Genomic DNA, 17,363 nt, shown 5'->3' with positions numbered 1-17,363 from the left:
AGTATGTATGCGTCAAAAGGTAATGCTGAATTAGGTTAGCTAGTAGCAGTAGCTAACTAATGCTAGGCTGCCTTAAATCGGCACAACATCCACACTAATCTGTATTAAATTAGTCATGTTCAAATCCAGTGGCTGTTCGCATTTTTGTATAAAAAGTAAACATAATGGCTGATTTCATATTAGTTTTTATTTACTAGATTTTTTTTCACTTCTGGTGGCATCATTTGATAGTGGGGTACTAAAATTGTGAGATGAGCAGGCTGAAATATCAACTGCTGTGTTTGGATCTGAAACAAATATTGGATTAATTTATAAGTCGATTGATAGATAATTAATTGGCAACCATATGGGTAATCACATGCCTAAAATGCTAAATATTACTAGTTGCAGCTTGTGAGGATTTGCCTCTTTGTTTTGTGTTATGTGAAAATAAATAAAGCATCTTTTAGTATCTGTAAAGTCTTTGCATTTTGAATTCTTCACTCCAAAAAAAGCAATTTGCAGACATCACAATGGTTCTTGGGAAAATATTTTGGACTATCTGCCTTCTACAGAACAATTTGTTTTGTGTGTCAGCAGGTTTCTCTCAACATGACATCACGTGTTGGCCCCAGAGCTGTTGGCACCAATGGAAGTGACTTTAAACACAGAGAGAAGGTGGCCCCACAGTACCAGATGAGGCAAGTAACTCTTTGTTTGATATTGGACATGAGATATAAATGTTATCTCTAAATAGCAATAATGTGTTCAAGAGTGTCTGACATTACCCTGACTGTCTGCTATTTGTTTTACAGTGCTGCCTTGAAGTCAGAGGTGCGGAAGTTAAACATTGTCCATCTTCTGATCTGGCTCCTGGTGGCTGCACAAGTGACTGTCAGCCACTTTAAACTGGTGTCACATGACACAGTGTCCATGCCGTATCAGTGGGAGTACCCTTACCTGCTCAGCATGCTCCCTCTGCTCTGCAGCAGCCTGTCACTTCCAAAAAACAATATCAGCTATTTGGTCATATCCATGATCAGTGGAGGCCTGTTCTCTGTGGCACCTCTTATTTATGGTGGAATGGAGATGTTTCCTGTAGCACAGCAGCTCTACCGCCATGGAAAGGCCTACCGCTTCATTTTTGGCTTCTCCGCAGTGACTGTTATGTACCTAGTCATGGTGGTTGCTGTACAAGTGCATGCATGGCAGTTATATTACATGAAAAAGCTTTTAGACTCATGGTTTGACGCTACTCAGGAGAAGAAGAAGAAATAATAGAGGAAAGAAAGCTTTGACTGGGCAAAACTGTTTTTTTATCTTAATTTATGAGTTATTTATGAGTCTTATTTGTGTCTATTTATTGAGTCATCATTCATCATGGAACATCATACCTTAGCAACTAGTGCTCTCTGTAAAATAGAGGAAGATTTCAAATTCATGCAGGAATCTGGAGCTGTTTTTTTTTCGTATTTAAAAACTGATTATAAATGTCTAGCTTACACAGTCAGGAGTGGCATTAAAGCAGCATCCATAAACCACCTCTCACCCTGTTCAACACAGAGTCTGGGTTTCTGCTTTCTTCTCACAGAGAAAGAGGTCATTTATGACCAGGACATTGTTGTCATCTGTCTAAAACTGTCACCTTGATTGAGATGTTCATATTTATAGAACAGTAATAGCATGAACTGTTTAACATCTGCATTTTGTTCACTGTATTTATTAAACAAAGCAGGTTTGCGTCTGTTGCAGATATGCTGATGTAGTCTCCCTCATTGCTACATCTACCTTGGACATTATTTTTTCAAAATTCATCCAAGCCAGTGGTTCCCAACCTGGAGTTGGGACCCCCAAAAATGGTCGTTGCATTATCAGTGGGTTGCAAGATGGTAGGACAGAAAAAAACTGATTTATGACACAGTTTTCTTTTTCCTATCAAAGTTGTTATCAAACCTTTGCTTTATTTATTGTTTAATGTTGTATGTTCCTCCTAAAGCCTCTAAAAGTTATTTACATTTTTCAAAAAGCCCTCTTGTTAGACATCGCAACATGTAATGAGGGATCCCAGACATACACTTTGTTTTATTTCAACGTTTTGAATGAATTAAATAATGAATAAATGAATGAATTTATTGGCTATTTAAAAGTAAAAAAGGATGGAAACTATCACAGCCAAGGTGGTAATCACGGGAACTATCTGTATTGTTATGTTTTCTGGTATTTTCCCTCAGCATCAGAAGGCCAGAGTTACATGTTTGTGTGTATAAGTAAATAATGCTTTGTGAACGGAATAAAAAGTACATTTGTGTTCATAAATTTGTTTGGGAGTGATGTTTGATCATCATCACTGTTTGGTGAGTCAATCACAGCGCACTTTGTGCCAGATCGTCTGCGGCTGCGCTCAGTGAGTGCCACGTACTGGGTGACGTTGTCAGGCGAGAGGACACTTCCTGATGCTGGCAGCCGGGTCTAGCTAGGCTAGCTAACAGATTTCATTTTCACAGTTTGGGTAAACCTGTGAAGTACAGCGTGGTCAAGTCGTCAGATACAGGTGAGAGGCTTTCTTGGGTTTGGTGTCGAACGTAGTTTTAACCACACCACAGTATTTTTGCAATCATTGATTGACTGTATGTGGCTAGCTAGCTAGCTAGCTAACCAGTTAGCGTTAGCTGACTAATGTTACGCTAGCTCATCCAAACAGGTGTTGGGAGCGATTCGTGGAAAGTAACTTATAAAAAGATTCACACCACGACTAACAGTTAATCTGTTCTGATGTAAGGAAAGTGACGATGTTGCATTCTTGTTTTAAAAATGTAATGGATTACCTAGCTCTGAATGTTTATTTATGGTAGCTATTACATAGTGAGCTATAGTAAAACCTGTTTTTGCTGACAGATTGCTAACAACGCGAAGCTGAAATTGAGGCAGATTATTTTGTGGTGAACAAACGTAATACAGTGGAATATTAACTATATTGTTAGTTTATTTAAAACACAATGTATAGTTTGTATTGTCATCGTTGACACTGGCCTAGCAAACTTTTAGGATAAAGTATGTGCGCCACTGACAGATGACTCTGCGATTTGCCAACATTAAAATAAATAATGTGGGAGACATTTGAAACGTTTGATTACAATTTACCAATTTTTAATCTCAGTCGACATCTGTGTGTTTACGTAGTAACGTAGTTGCTCTGCTAAACGTTAGCTACCACATAACCCTTAGCATCCAGCCAATTATTCATCTGGCCAGGACAGGCAAAGCCGGAGCATCTCTGAGATTGAATTCACAGTAATATATTGTCACAGTCAATCCGACTGGTGACTACATATGATCAAGCAGAGACACACTGGTGTACCACAGTCAGCAGGCTTTCTTCATTTTATTACATACAAGTTACAGTTAAACGAAATCGAAGGTTAATAAGGTGATTATACACATGACATAATTAATATCTCATATATGATCCCCATGAAAGAGCCACTAGAGTCAAAGTCTGTAAGGAGATCTATCATAGCTTAGAAAAGTCTTTGCCACATCACTTGGCGTTGTTTGACCCTTAGACTCTGCAGATAAAGTGAAACTGTATGGCATTGTAAATGTATAGGCATAGTTTTGATTGGATTGTCCTCTTATTGTGACAGAGATTATATCTCCCCAGGGGGAGATAGTCTCATTGTTTGGAAGTGAACACTGTCAAATCAAATCATGTTTACCAGGGACTGAAAGTAAAGGGAAGCACGCTCCCTCTGTTTGTAGTTGTCAAGGTGCCCTCAAGCAAGACAATAAAGCCCAATCAATGTCAAGAGCAGCTGCTAATTTCATCATAACCCAATCATACTTATTAATGTAACAACCACATGTTAATCAAAACAATGACTTACACAAATCTGTTCTTCCCCAGGGCCTCAGTTTTACGGCTATGATGAGTGCATTTAGTTGCTTTTCTTTATTGTGATGATATTAAACACATGTTTCATGAAGTCACTTTTTATTTCAAGATTTAAACTTTCCCATTGTACCTATTAAGAAATCTTGCATTTAAAGTGGAGGTTTTCTGACCATTTGGAATGATGCTATTTTGTTCTCAAAAATGAATGCACATATAACTGTGACCAATACTGTGTTAAATAATCATTATGACTGTAACCACTATCTTGCAGCCATAATAAGTCAATGGACTTATTATTTAATTGGCTGTTGTTAAAACTGCTTCCTCTGTGACCCTGTTTAGTGGTTGGAGCAGAAGAGGTCGGACCGCACAATGAACGGCCAGCTGGACCTGAGCGGGAAGCTGATCATCAAAGCCCAGTTGGGTGATGACATCAGACGCATCCCTATCCATAACGAGGACATTACTTATGATGAGCTGGTGCTGATGATGCAACGTGTCTTCAGGGGCAAGCTGCAGAGTAACGACGAGGTTACCATCAAATACAAGGATGAAGGTGAGTCGGGACACCTGGCTCAGGTCTGCTCTGCCCTAATTATTCTCAAGGGTAAAAATGTCAGTGTTGAGTCTTCCCCTGACCACATTATCTATTATGAAGTCAGGTGCAGTTGGTACTGATCATGTGAACATTACATTGGTTCACTTGACTATGTAATTCTAATAAGGGAGTAAAGGTTGTTTTTTGTTTTGGTATCTCAACATATTTTGTTAATTAGAGATAATTTGCCATACAGTGAATCATCTGCTCTGTTCCTTTTTTGTAGATGATGACCTCATCACCATCTTCGACAGCTCTGATCTCTCCTTCGCAATCCAGTGCAGTAGAATACTCAAACTGACTTTGTTTGGTAAGACGTTAAAGCATTTCCTTTTAATTGAACTTTGCTTTGAGAAATCCCACACCTTAAGCCTGTAGGTTTTTAAAGTCTTCATTTCACATGATAACCTCGTCATGATAAACTCTACACCAAGATGATTCTTCATCTGCTATAAATGGAGAATCATTTACAGCAACCGGGCACTGGAGGGCAGTCCAGCTTAAGCTTTTCACAACACCTCTCTGTGTGTCTGAAAGTTGTCTGCACTCCCTTATGACTAATTTGGTGTGGAATTTCTGTATGTCACTAAGGGCTGGTTCAGCAAACAAACAGTACAGACAGTAGATGTGCATCTTGACAAAAGATCCAGTTATACTGGTTCTTAATCTTAAATATCTTCCACTTTTTTAGTCCACAATCATTCAATAGCCATGTAGCTGTGTGACTTCAGTTGTAGGTCATATAAGAATTAATGACATCACCCTATCATGTCAGGTTGAAGCCTGTTTTTCTCAGTTTCAACAACATGTTACATAAAGTTGTGTTGACAGGTTTCAGAGTTTTTACAAGAGTATTTGCATGCAGTGCCTTACTTGACCTAGATTATAATATGACCATTGCTTGAATCAGAATCCAGTTCTGTTTCTTGAAAACAAGACGAACCCAGCAGCTACATGGCATACACATGAAGCTAAGGTGTTACAAGTGTGATCTTTTCCAGACAAACAATAAAAACCCAAAAAATCTTGATTACAAGTTTCGTTATCATACATAAATTACAGGCATGAAAGTAAAGAAGGCAGACACATGCAGACTTGATGATAAAGTATATTGCACATCATTAATTTAATTGTACTGATTGCCATCTGGGATTGTTTGTTTTTTTCAATCACAGCAAAGAATACATGCCCATATAAGGCCATAAGCGCATGAGGGTCAGCATCTGTAAATATCTAAATACTTGGTAATTTTATTGATGATATGTTTTTTATGTCCTGGCTGGCTGTTTCTATATCACATGTGTTTTTTGTTCATGTTCATGAATTATTCTCTTTCCTGTTTATGTAATTCATTTAAAGGCAGGAGTATGTTCCAATGCTTTGCTCTTATATAGCCTAAATGTGTCTCCATTTTGCTAGGAATCAAATTGTAGTTTGGAATACAAAATATTGCTATCAGCTATGAAAATGTCTCATAAGCATAGCACACATGGACTTTAATCAGTAAAATGTAACAATCTAATCTAGATCTAAAAGTCGAATATGAATTGCACAAAGTTATACATGCAGTAACACACACTCACTATGCTCTTGAATCTGCACTGACAGCTTGTTTGCCGTGCAGCTCTTCCAGCCAGTCTGTCCTCTGGTTGCTGCTGTTTTAGCCAGGGATCCATAGAGATATTTGTTTCTTTTCTTCTTTTAAAAATATTTTACTTCCTCTCCCAATCAAAGCCGAGCCATGGCTTGTCATCACATGTCGCGCCCTCACGTGGAACTGATATTCTTCGACATGTGTCGATATTCAAAGCGAGCAAGAGTAGATGGAATCTCATTGCAGCTCGTGTCTCAGCGCAGCGCCTCATGACCCCGTGCATCTCTGTTCAGCATTATCCACTCAAACTCAAGAAACTTGTGCGAGAAGGGAATGTCCGGCAATCTTCATTCTCACATTCGGTCTTCTGCAATGGAAATTCCACTCGTCTACAACTCTGTAGTGGGAAAATGAGAGTTGAAAGTAGTTAAGAGTGACCTGTGTGGTTCAGGTCACAAGGGTTCAGTTTGCTAAGCCATAGTACATTATGAGGCATGGAGGAACAGAGCATAATTTTAACTTTACTGTGTTTCCTACAGATTGGTTAATGTGATTGTTTTATTTTCATCTTCAGATACACATTTAAGCACTATGTGTGACTTTATTTCATTTTAAATATACACACAGTTAGTGGAAAGAAAAGCTAACCTACAAGCCAGGGCTTCTTGCTTTGCTCAATGCAGAGCTGGTGCAGTGAGGATGAAGCTCCCTGTGTTGGGCTGGCTGTTGTTGTGAATGGCTTTGCAGATTCAACCATGTGATAGATGATCCCTTTAATACCAGATATTACAAGTGCAGAGCTAACAGAATTGGGACAGATCATCATTCATAATGCACGCATACTTAGTTTGGAATTAACAGCTTTTCCAGGTCACACGTTATTCACACATGTATATGGAAGATGTTAATTACCTACAAGCATTCATGTGTATTATCAGTCTGTTAGTCTGCATTCTTTTTTGGGTGTGAGGTCAGGCTGCTTGGTTTTCCTGCCATTTTTGGTTTGGTTTACCATATGACAGACCGTTGACACACTTTTACACAGTCTGACCTATAAAGTCTTAATAGCTCATTGGTGTAACTTAGTTCTTGACCATGATCTGTATCAATAAGCAAGTTGAAGTTCAAGGCAGTATTGTCCCAAGTGGGGAACAATCAGATTTAATGAGATCCAGATTCAGTAATGCACAAAAAAGTCCCATTAATAATGGTACTGACCAGGGGATTGCTGTATCCTGTAAAAGCGATCAGGAATCAAATTCTATCCATCAGCCTCCTCGAGGTCTCACACACAAACGCTGTGCAGGGATGGAAAATGTTTGACTTTGCTAAATCGGTCCCCAAACAGATTACAAGATTCTCTTTAATTTGCTCATTTGTGTCCCTTAACTCCTTCTTTAAATCTTCAGTGAATGGTCAGCCACGTCCTTTGGAGTCTAGCCAGGTGAAGTACCTGCGCAGGGAGCTCATTGAGCTCAGGAATAAAGTCAACAACCTCCTGGACAGCCTGGAGCCCCCCACAGAGCCTGGTCTGGCTGCTACAGCACCTGTCAGTGGTAAGCACTCCCCCACCAAGCACACACACACACACACACACACACACACACACACTTACACATTGTAATGCCTCGAGTCTTCCTGCAGTTTATGTGTGCACAACTGGTCTCTGAATTGTTTTAAACACGAGACACAAATGAGTTCACACAATACTGATTAAGCCTATCACAGCCAGATATACTCTCTGTATATGGAGTTTTTAAATATGGCATCGGGCTTGACATCCCGCGCTGGCCAGATGAACACACATGCCACATCCTCTGTGGAAAGACAGCATGCGGCACTTGTATAATTACATACTGCATACGTTGTAGTTTAGTCCAGTTGAACTGTGGTCACTCACACCCACACACGCCCTTCCTTCGTCATCATAAATGACCAAAGCATTTGCTTAAGGACAGTGTGGAGTTATTTTACATTATGGTAGTTGGCTGCTGTATTAAAACTGATTTTCAGTCGCTGTTTGTAATCCTCTGTGAACTGTAACTTTATGTAGCTTTTTCTTTCTGCTCACTCCTCATCAAGTACATATTCAAATGTGATTTGGCTTGAATCAAGCAATGAAATGGGAAGCGGTTATCTGTATGCTGCCTTTTGGCACCCTGCTGAGACAAACAGGTGGATTTATTTTTTGAGTTATAATTAAGGTCAAGGTTTACGAGGCTTTGGCAATGTTAATTTTAAAAACCTGTTTTTGAAGATTACTCAGACCCTTATACCCTTTTTTACTACATGTTTGTGTTCGTGGTCTAACAACAAATGTGTTTATAATTGACTCATGCAAAATGTGGCATACATGTTTTGCACCATTTCAATCTGTCAGCGCTTACACATTTTCCTGGCTTCATTTCTAGAATCAGTGGATGGACGTGAGGGTAAGATGGTGACAGCAGAAACCACAGTGAAACAGGCTATCCCAGTTAGCGCAGCCAGCATGTCAGCCTTCGACCCGTTAAAAAACCAGGACGAAGTCAGCAAGAATGTCATCTCCGCTTTTGGCCTGAGCGAGGACCAGCCTGCAGGTATCACACACTAACCAACCGCAGAAAATTTAAGGATGCTATTGTAAATTAATCTGACTTTAATCTCTGCTGTTATTTTCGTGAGGGCGCATGACTGGCACGTCACTTTTAAATTTAACAGATGTTTTTTCGCTGGCTTGCTGTTTTGTTTTAACCGTCACATAAGGCATTCATATCTCCAGCGCACGCCTGTCTCCCTCTGTGGTGTCTGTAGTTCTGCCAGTGGTTGCACCAGAGGAGCGCTCAGGAACGCCTGACAGCATTGCTTCCTCCTCGTCTGCAGCCCCTCAGCCAGGAGTGCCCCCCCAACCACAGGCTCCCTATCCTGGAGTACAACAGGCACCCCCAGCTGGCATGGATGGTGAGCCACATGCACACATGCCATGTTTAACACAGCATAATAGCTGACGAGGAAGGTATGCCTGTTAGGCATGCGCTGTGGGATATTGTTCAAAAGACCGCAGGGAGTCAGAAACCCTGCATTGTGGGTGGTTACACAATTAAATGTTCTTTCACAGTGATGCCATTACATATTATGTTCCTCCAACGTTACTACCAAAGTGGCTCCACTAAAATGTGAGTCCCCGTTGTGCAAGAAAGTTTCAATGTTGTTCTAAAATTTCCAAAGACTATAAATTGTCCTATTTATCTGCTGTAATGTGAGATAAGTACTGAAGTTAATCTTTGAAACATTCTGGATTAGTGGCGTTAGTTCTTACAGTATATTTATCAGTCCACCACCTAGAGACACATGATTTTAGCTGTAATTTAAAAATTAGTCAGTGTCATAAAATGTCTAATCTAAAGATCTGGCTGACTAAATGAGAATAGCTGGTCTACCTTAAAGGTCAGTTCAGTCCAGCTTTAGTGAGCCAGGTCGGATTAGGCTAGCCACTTTTCTTGGTATTGAGAAGCTGCAGCATATATTAACTACTACATTGTAGTCTTTACTGTACATTTACTGCTAACCTTTTCCTCTGTTCTGTTCGTATTCACAGTGCCTTTTCTGCCACTCGCCTAACCAAGCACTTGTTACGCACACACTACACACTGCCGTAGTCCTTAAAGAAGCTACGCTACTGTTTTACTCTTCTAACAGTACTTTTCACGTAGATGTCCTTTAAAGAATGTGAAGAGGGAGGATTCAGGGGTTTGATGCAATTCCATGATGATGTTTGTTGTCATGCTCGCACAATGTGACTGAAAATCATTAGTAGCCCATTGATATTAATGAACAAGTGAAATTTTAGCAGCAACGCTCACTGCCACTGCTGAATGAATATAAGGTAAACACTTCTCCCATTCCACAGTCACTACAGTCCTACATGTGAGATGTGACACTCCTAGTTCTGCCCACTCACAGAACAATTGCATATTTATGAGTGATTTTGTATAATGATAGACTCAGACCATATTATAATACCATTGTGTAGTGTCTGTGTCACTTACCATCATATTAGCTCTCATAGGATTACAGACAGTATCATTTTCACCCTGCCAGAGACCCATAGCAAATTAGATCAAGTACAATATTAATGAAGTGGAAGAATATTATATGTGAGGTAATATGATATGAGCAGAGCAAACTGAAAGAAACAGAAAATAAAGAAGATGCAGCAAATCATTTCAATCAAAATAATTAATGGAGGAGCTTAGCAGACAGGATGAATATACATTTTATGACTTAGTTACATCATCTGGAGTTTGCAGTTTACTGTAGCAACTCTAAGCAACTGTTTTTGGCAGTCTGATCCATTCTGCTGTCGAGGCAGCAAGTTTCATTCAATGAGGAATGATCCTTGAGCCTAACCGTGGTGGAATCTTAATCAACAGTATGTAAACAAGAGTATCCTTGGAATTAGTATTTATCTTCCTCTGAGGAGGCCTTATCACAGCACTCCCCTGTGTGCAATCCTTAACGCAGACGCATGTTGGGCCCAAACCCAAGGCCTAAATAGAGATAAATGAAGAAGGATCAGGCAGTGCGATGGTAAAAACAAGTCTTACTTTGCCTGATTTTCACAACAACACAGTATATAGGATACTGTTCAGAGGGAAAGTTTTGCTTCTCCATTTCCCTTATCAAATGATCTTACTTAAATGATAAGGATGCAGATTTTCTATATTTTTGTCTTTGTCAACAAATCTCATGCAGAGCCAAACCAGCATTGAATTGATCTTACTTACTAGAATTGTGCATGTACTGTAGACCTCTCACCCAGTGGTGTGGCTCATTGATGTGTTTTGGACATCAACAGCAGCCAGTATCCAGCCTTCACCTTTAAAATAAGTGATTATCTGCTGTGTTTTGTTTTTGTCATGAAAAGAGGCCCAGTCAAGTTAACAGAGTCACGGAGAGGTGAAACCTTCTGTTTTGATTACCATGTTGCTGTAAATGGACTGGATTGGTTTCATCTCGTGGTTTGGTCCAGCTGAATGCCAAGACCACTTGTGAATAGGAGATGCCTTTTGTAGCAGCGTGTGAGAGGCATTACTTCCATTCAGAGCAGTCAGACGGCTGACGTCTGACCGCACCTGTGACACGATCAGCACACGTGGTATGAGTTCTCCAATTTAACTGGTGGTTTATGGTTTGGCCTGGTTAGCGTCACAGGACCTAACCTTAGGGCTTCGTAAGAGTTTAGTTGGTTCAGAAGGAAGACTTATTCTGTCACGGGGTTGGCCACCGACACATCATGTCGCACACAAACAGCCAGCTCAACAGAAAGCTATTCTTGGTTCTTTTTTTCCCCTCTTCTTCTATAACACAAAGAATGGGAGAAACAACAGACGGCCTAATATCATAAGTAACTTATTTGCTTGTGTGTTGTTTGATTCTGACCAGAGAACAAAATTAGTACCAGCCACAAGCCAAATGCTGGTAAAATTTGCAAGTGACTGGTACAAATGCTTCCCTCACTGACCAAAAAAACAATCTATTGGCTGGTATAATTTAAGCTTTGACTAACCAGAGGACAGGATGGAAAAGATAATTTTACACCCTGATTCTGACCATTACTTTCAGGCATTACTAGAGGTGGTGACTCGGGGATGCCATTACTGAAATGAAGATGGGATTTTTTTTAATGGAATTGCCATTGTCAGGGAAGAGTTTCAAGTTCCCATCGCTGTGTATTGGCAGCTAGATGTGAGGTAGTAAGTGCCCAAGCCCCTCTGTGAGTAAGAAGTTAAGCAGGACAGGATTACATAGACTGGCAGCTCTTGCTAGATACCATCTTTTGGTCTTGTGATAGGTTTTTAGATATTTCAGTATATCTCAAACCCCAAAGTGGCAAAGAAGAGTTTGTCAACTACTCATACATGCCTTTATCACAGTATCCCTTCCTCATCTCTTTCCTTACGCCAAGCAAGGCTGCACATGGTTGGCACTTAGAGACATTAAACTCTCTGTCCTCACATTCTTCCTGCCTCTGGATGCAGAGACTGTTTGTCAGTATGACAGCCTCAAGGCAAATCAGCCAGTTGATGCACAAGAATTTGTAAAACAGTTATACATGAGATTGGATGCCAACTGGGCATGTGTGGCTTTTTAAAGGCAGCCTTAAGCTCACTTTTAATGAAAGCTTAAATTACACGTTGCCATGAGAATGCTGCTAATGAGATCCATAAGCAGATGGTAAAGATTTCGACCTGTTGTCTGTCAGATGCCGATGGACCCTTGGCAATAATTTACATCTGCGCAAGAGAGAAAGAAACTGTAAACACATGCATATGTCTCAACAGCTCAAACAGTTGCGTGGGGTTCTTTATCAGATGGGCAGACATGTGCTTGGTGTGAAATGTTTATTTAAAAAATAAGACCATGTTCTCATGACTCCTTATAAAGGCATGCTCAGAGGTCAGCAGAACTACAGCCAAGTGCTTTGTTCCAATGAACATCATTTTCCCAACTTGTGGTTTGTCCGCTCTTGAAACAGTGCGGCTCTGTCAGCGAGCCCCTTGTCATTTCTGTCCCGCGAACACTTAGCAGGCCGATGGCCGACCTCTTGGCTACACTGAGGTGAAAGAAGCAGCCACGCATCCTTCTTACATAAGACTCATGATGGATTACAGACCAAGGAGAACAGGAGAAGCAGCCAATTTCACACACATGCCTCTTCACACAATAAAGACCATGGTGCTCATGTTAAAGGTGCTGTCAGTGAGATAACACATGGTTGCCACATCACGGCTCTGCTTATAAAAAAGATACTACAAAGCCAAATTGATTTTAGCAGTATTTAGTTGTGTCCCTTTGAGCAATGTAAAGTAAGCACATTTAGCATTAGCCTCTTGGACTATTTAAATATAAAAAGTTAATTTTGTACGCATGGAAGTGCTGCTTTGAATGTTTAAATCATGAACCAGTGGATGGAAAATAAAAAATTTCTTCCAAAGTATGGAGGTATAATAATAACATTAATGCTTATTCTTGAGTACATTAAGGTTCCTTGACAGTAGTACAAAATCATTAAATAGGAGGTCCTCATCTCCTTTTCAGCTTTGTTCTGTTTTGACACAGAATTGTAAGTACTACTATATCAGCCCTCCCAAAGAGTGGAAAAGCACCAGTTTTACCAGCTCTTGAAAAAAAACACTGGACTCTGATGTTGCTCTTTTTCACTCTCTGTGCTTTTCATGTGCAGTCACCCCGATTTATATGCCAGGCGGATCTGGGGGTAAGATTTGGGTCTCGTATAAAGGCGACCATTGGTCTGCCAAGTCTTCATTCAATGGAAAACTTTGTAAGCTAATTAAAAAAAACAAGGAAAAACTTTCCATGTTTTTTGAAACATGAAAAAAAAAAGATTGTGCAATGGCGTCCCTCTTGAGCCAAATAGTATTGATTATTCGTCACACCACTCAAATGGGCTAATATGTGTAACATGATGTTCCAGGCTTCCTTTGGGTGTACAGAGGCCTTTAAAGGATTACTTACTTTAAGTCACAACACTGAGTCGAGTTGAACAGTTGTCGAGGTGATTGTGACCATCCTCCACATGTGCACGTAGGCAGTGTGGACTGGTGAAGTCATGGTTAATAAAAGTGCAGCAGGAAGTCACTGTCTGCAAACATAGACATGTCTGGTGAGGAGGATGGCGCCTGTTGAGTTATGCACGTCTGTGTGTATACAGCATCTTGATAGCAGGTATATGCGTCAGCCTCTGTTTTAAGAGATTTTACATCTTTTGTGTGTGTGTGTGTGTTTACGTCTGCTCGGGCACCTGTGTGCTGCTCTATAGCTTGAAGCCAATTCTTACTGTAATGTGCCACAGACAGATTTCTCTGGGTATTGCGCTCTTAGCAGCAAACACTTATATCAAAGTGGTTGCAGCTGTTTCTATGGAAGCACTCGTGTATTATTCTGTCCAGGTGCACAGGTGTTTCCATGAAGATACAGAAACCATATTTACACAGTTGCTTCATGTGCAACGGATAGCTATCCAGTATCAAAAAAGCTAAGTGTAAATGCAGCCAAGAAGCATTCGGGACACATTGTAATCTGACTAAACACATTCTAGCCAGATGTTGAAAAGGGGTAAATGCATGTCACTCCAAGACACTTACTGTAACTACATCAGTAAGTGATCTGTTGAAGCCTGCACATGGTCTGTCCCCTCTGATAATAGAAGCTTAAGTTACACTGAAATTAACCAAGGCTCTAGTGATTTCACCATATTTGATCATATTGAAGTGGCCGTTGTAACATGAATCTGATCCCTGATAAGTGAAACCATGATATACGCGTGTAAGAGTGTTGATCAGTGTGGGCTAGCGAGTAGGCAGTCATCCATGACTGTGTCCAAAATAATTCAATTTTTCAATGCTCTCTATATAATGCACACATAGTTCACTCAATAGAGAGCAGAAGATTAAGATTTTAAACCTACTAATCGCCCTCATTTAACCTCATCACTGACAGATGTGGAGTCACACTACAGTAATTCTCACATTTGTAAAATGCAACCTATTGCATTGTGGGATTGTTAGCAGAAAGCAATGTTAATGTCATGGACACTACTTTTTTTTCCATTGTGGAATTTTTGAAGGCACTATGTAGTGGAGAAATTAACACCCTCAGGATTTGGACACTCAAATAAAATGGCAGAGGGTAAATAAAGTGCGTAATAAATAAAGACGTGAGTGATTTCAGAAACAGCCCGAATGTTTGTGTTAGTTTGTGGGTAGTCGTTAATGTTTTAATGTTTTTGGCAGCTTTAGGTGTGTTACCACCACACTTGGGGCTTAAGTGGGGCTGTCCTGATTTGCATATAGCTCAACACAACTAAGACATATTACAATCAGATTCCTGCTTTGGCCGAGAGACATACTGTATGTGGCTATGTGTAAATGGAAGTGTCTTGAATTTCATATGAGACACTTCAATTTACAAGTCTAGATGAAGCTAGAATATCACATAGATGAATGAATAGTGGGTGACAGTTTCTCTCTCTGCTGTTTTCAGGTCAGGTGTATCAGCAGTACCAGGCTCCAGGTGGATACCCGCCTCAGCAACCAGGTGCCCCACAACAGCAGCAGTATGGTATGCAATACCCTGGTAAGAGCAAAAATGCTCACCATTAAATTTGTGGTTTGTTGTGAAGTGAGGTGGATTTCTTTCCTCTCTGGAGTGAATTAAAGAGATTTTCTTCTACCTGCCCCTCTCAGCAGGATACAGCTCTCAGCCCGGAGCCCCTCAGCCCGGTCCACCACAGCCGCCGCAGCAGCAGTTCCAGAGCTATGCGCCTCCCTCCTCCCAGGCTCCTGCCCCTGGTCCAGCCCCAGCAGCGGGCTTCCAGGGTGGCCAGCAGCAGCCTCATCCATCTCAGGCAGCCCAGCAGTATCCACCAGGAGCATTCCCTCCTCAAAACTATACCTCCCAGGCCTCCCAGCCTGCCAACTACAGCCTGCCGCCCAGCTCCCAGCCCGGCTCTGGGTACCAGCCCCGCCCAGGATACACCCCGCCTCCGGGCAACACTGTCACCCCTCCACCCGGAGCTGCTAACCCGTATGCTCGCAACCGCCCCCCTTACGGCCAGGGCTACACCCAGCCAGGTCCCGGATACCGGTAAAAGAGGGTAGTGGACGATCCTTACACACACCCAAACTCCCTACCCTCTATGTGGCTCCAACTGTTTGGACTGGGTGCAGGAAACATGCTTTATTGCTCTGCATCTCCCCTCGTACAAATATCAAGTCCAAATATAAAACAAGCAACCCCACCCCCCACCCCCACCAAGTCTGATGGTTAGTGTTTGTATGCTGTCTCTCCAACACACCTCTGTGTTCTGGCCTTGGCGTACGTTCCCTGTTTTTTTTGTGGGTTTTTTTTTTTTTTTTTTGGTCCCTCGTCTCCTGTCACCACCACTGTCTGCTCTGCCCTCTTGTACCCGTCTTTGTAAAAATGTAACAAGTCTGTATGCGCACACCTGGAAGACCAAAACAGGCTGTTTCACAAACTGTAGTTTAATGTTGTTTTCATGGTAACACTTCATTTACTGAGTCAGATCAGCATCTGTGTCGTACATCTCAGCCATGTTTGGTTTACTGTGCGTGGATGCATTTATAAGACACTACCTAAATGAAATGTTACTCCTTGTTGTTATGTTTTGTATGTTTTGTTTTGTTGTTTATTTGATCAATTTCACCACCATGTCGGTATTAATAATTTGTCAATGAAACTGCCCCATGTTGGGAACACTAGCTAAGTGATGGCTTATGGGAGTTGTAGATCCCAGTCTCATGAAAAAAGTTTTTTCTTCTGTTTAGCTTGTTCTATCACCTCCAGTAAAGCTTGCGATTGCTCTCTTTCTCTTTCTCTTATCACTGGTTTTTACTAAAAAATCAAAGCAAATTCCACCTTCAAGTGAGATTAGTTGTTTATGTATAAACTGTAACATTTTTTTCTTGAACCTAATAAATGATTGAGACCCAGATGGAGTTTATTTTTTACTTTTTGTTTTGACTGTGCAGCTCTTGGCCCTGTCAGCTCACTGTCTTTCTCTCAACACACTCTCTGTGGTTTCTGAGTTCATGTCTGTTAAGTTTGGCTTCCCTTTTCCCCTTCTCCCCCAACCGGATTTGGAAAACTGTGGTAATGCTGGTGTCCCTATTTTGTTTTCCTGTCTGAGGGTTGTGGTTGGCTGAGACATGTGGCGTGGGAGCATGTGGTTGGTCTTTCATGTCAAACTGTCTAACTGAGTGAGGGCAATTGAGCGCAAAGGTTTTATTAAGGATAATTTAGAGAAGTTATCTAACACCCTCATTGTAATCAGTGCCAAGCTGACATCACTCATTTTAGATGAATTTGACCGCTGTAAATAGTCTGCAATATTGATAGTTAGGATTTATTGTATAGGTTTATAGTGTTCAGGGTTTATTATATAGGCTTAATGGCTACTGGAGTTCATTTCTGTATTACATACCCTCTGTTTTCAGGTTGAGATCAGAATTTAAGCACAAAAACACTCTGCTATTGCATCATAAAAAAGAAGTTTGACATTTTGGAAAATAGGCTTATTCATTCACTTGCAGATAATTAAGACTGATACCACTCATGTGTCTCTGATACCACTCTGTCCTAAGTATGAAGCTATTTCAAGCAGGCAGATAACTTTCCTTGGCAAAAATACTGGAAATGTGGAAATTGTTACCCTGACTCCGGCCTGTAATAGTAAACAAGATAAAAAATGCATTAATTAGTTTAAAAGGTGCTGGTAG

The 17,363-nt window shown here is 40.8% G+C and overlaps 2 protein-coding genes across 5 annotated transcripts; both read left to right on the top strand.

Annotated features, from left to right (window-relative positions):
- Window positions 1-591: 591 nt before the first annotated feature.
- On the top strand, window positions 592-1,257 carry jagn1a (jagunal homolog 1a). Its single transcript, XM_062432143.1, has 2 exons — window positions 592-680; window positions 795-1,257. The coding sequence occupies exons 1-2, from the start codon at window positions 592-594 to the stop codon at window positions 1,255-1,257; spliced, it is 552 nt and encodes a 183-aa protein (XP_062288127.1).
- Window positions 1,258-2,397: 1,140 nt separating this feature from the next.
- Window positions 2,398-16,577, top strand: tfg (trafficking from ER to golgi regulator). Of its 4 annotated transcripts, none has more exons than XM_062431509.1 (8): window positions 2,398-2,530; window positions 4,214-4,427; window positions 4,696-4,779; window positions 7,473-7,619; window positions 8,475-8,642; window positions 8,857-9,003; window positions 15,109-15,186; window positions 15,315-16,577. In XM_062431509.1, the coding sequence occupies exons 2-8, from the start codon at window positions 4,244-4,246 to the stop codon at window positions 15,713-15,715; spliced, it is 1,209 nt and encodes a 402-aa protein (XP_062287493.1). In that variant the 5' UTR covers window positions 2,398-2,530; window positions 4,214-4,243; the 3' UTR covers window positions 15,716-16,577. The 4 variants fall into 4 exon arrangements, with proteins under 4 accessions (XP_062287493.1, XP_062287492.1, XP_062287491.1 ...); XM_062431508.1 differs by having other exon boundaries at window positions 15,312-16,577; XM_062431507.1 differs by having other exon boundaries at window positions 15,109-15,201.
- The last annotated feature ends 786 nt before the right edge of the window (window positions 16,578-17,363 follow it).

Source organism: Scomber scombrus, chromosome 13 (assembly GCF_963691925.1).
Source record: "Scomber scombrus chromosome 13, fScoSco1.1, whole genome shotgun sequence".
In the NCBI taxonomy this organism is placed as follows: domain Eukaryota; kingdom Metazoa; phylum Chordata; class Actinopteri; order Scombriformes; family Scombridae; genus Scomber; species Scomber scombrus.
This window is presented reverse-complemented; position numbering and strand designations above follow the sequence as displayed.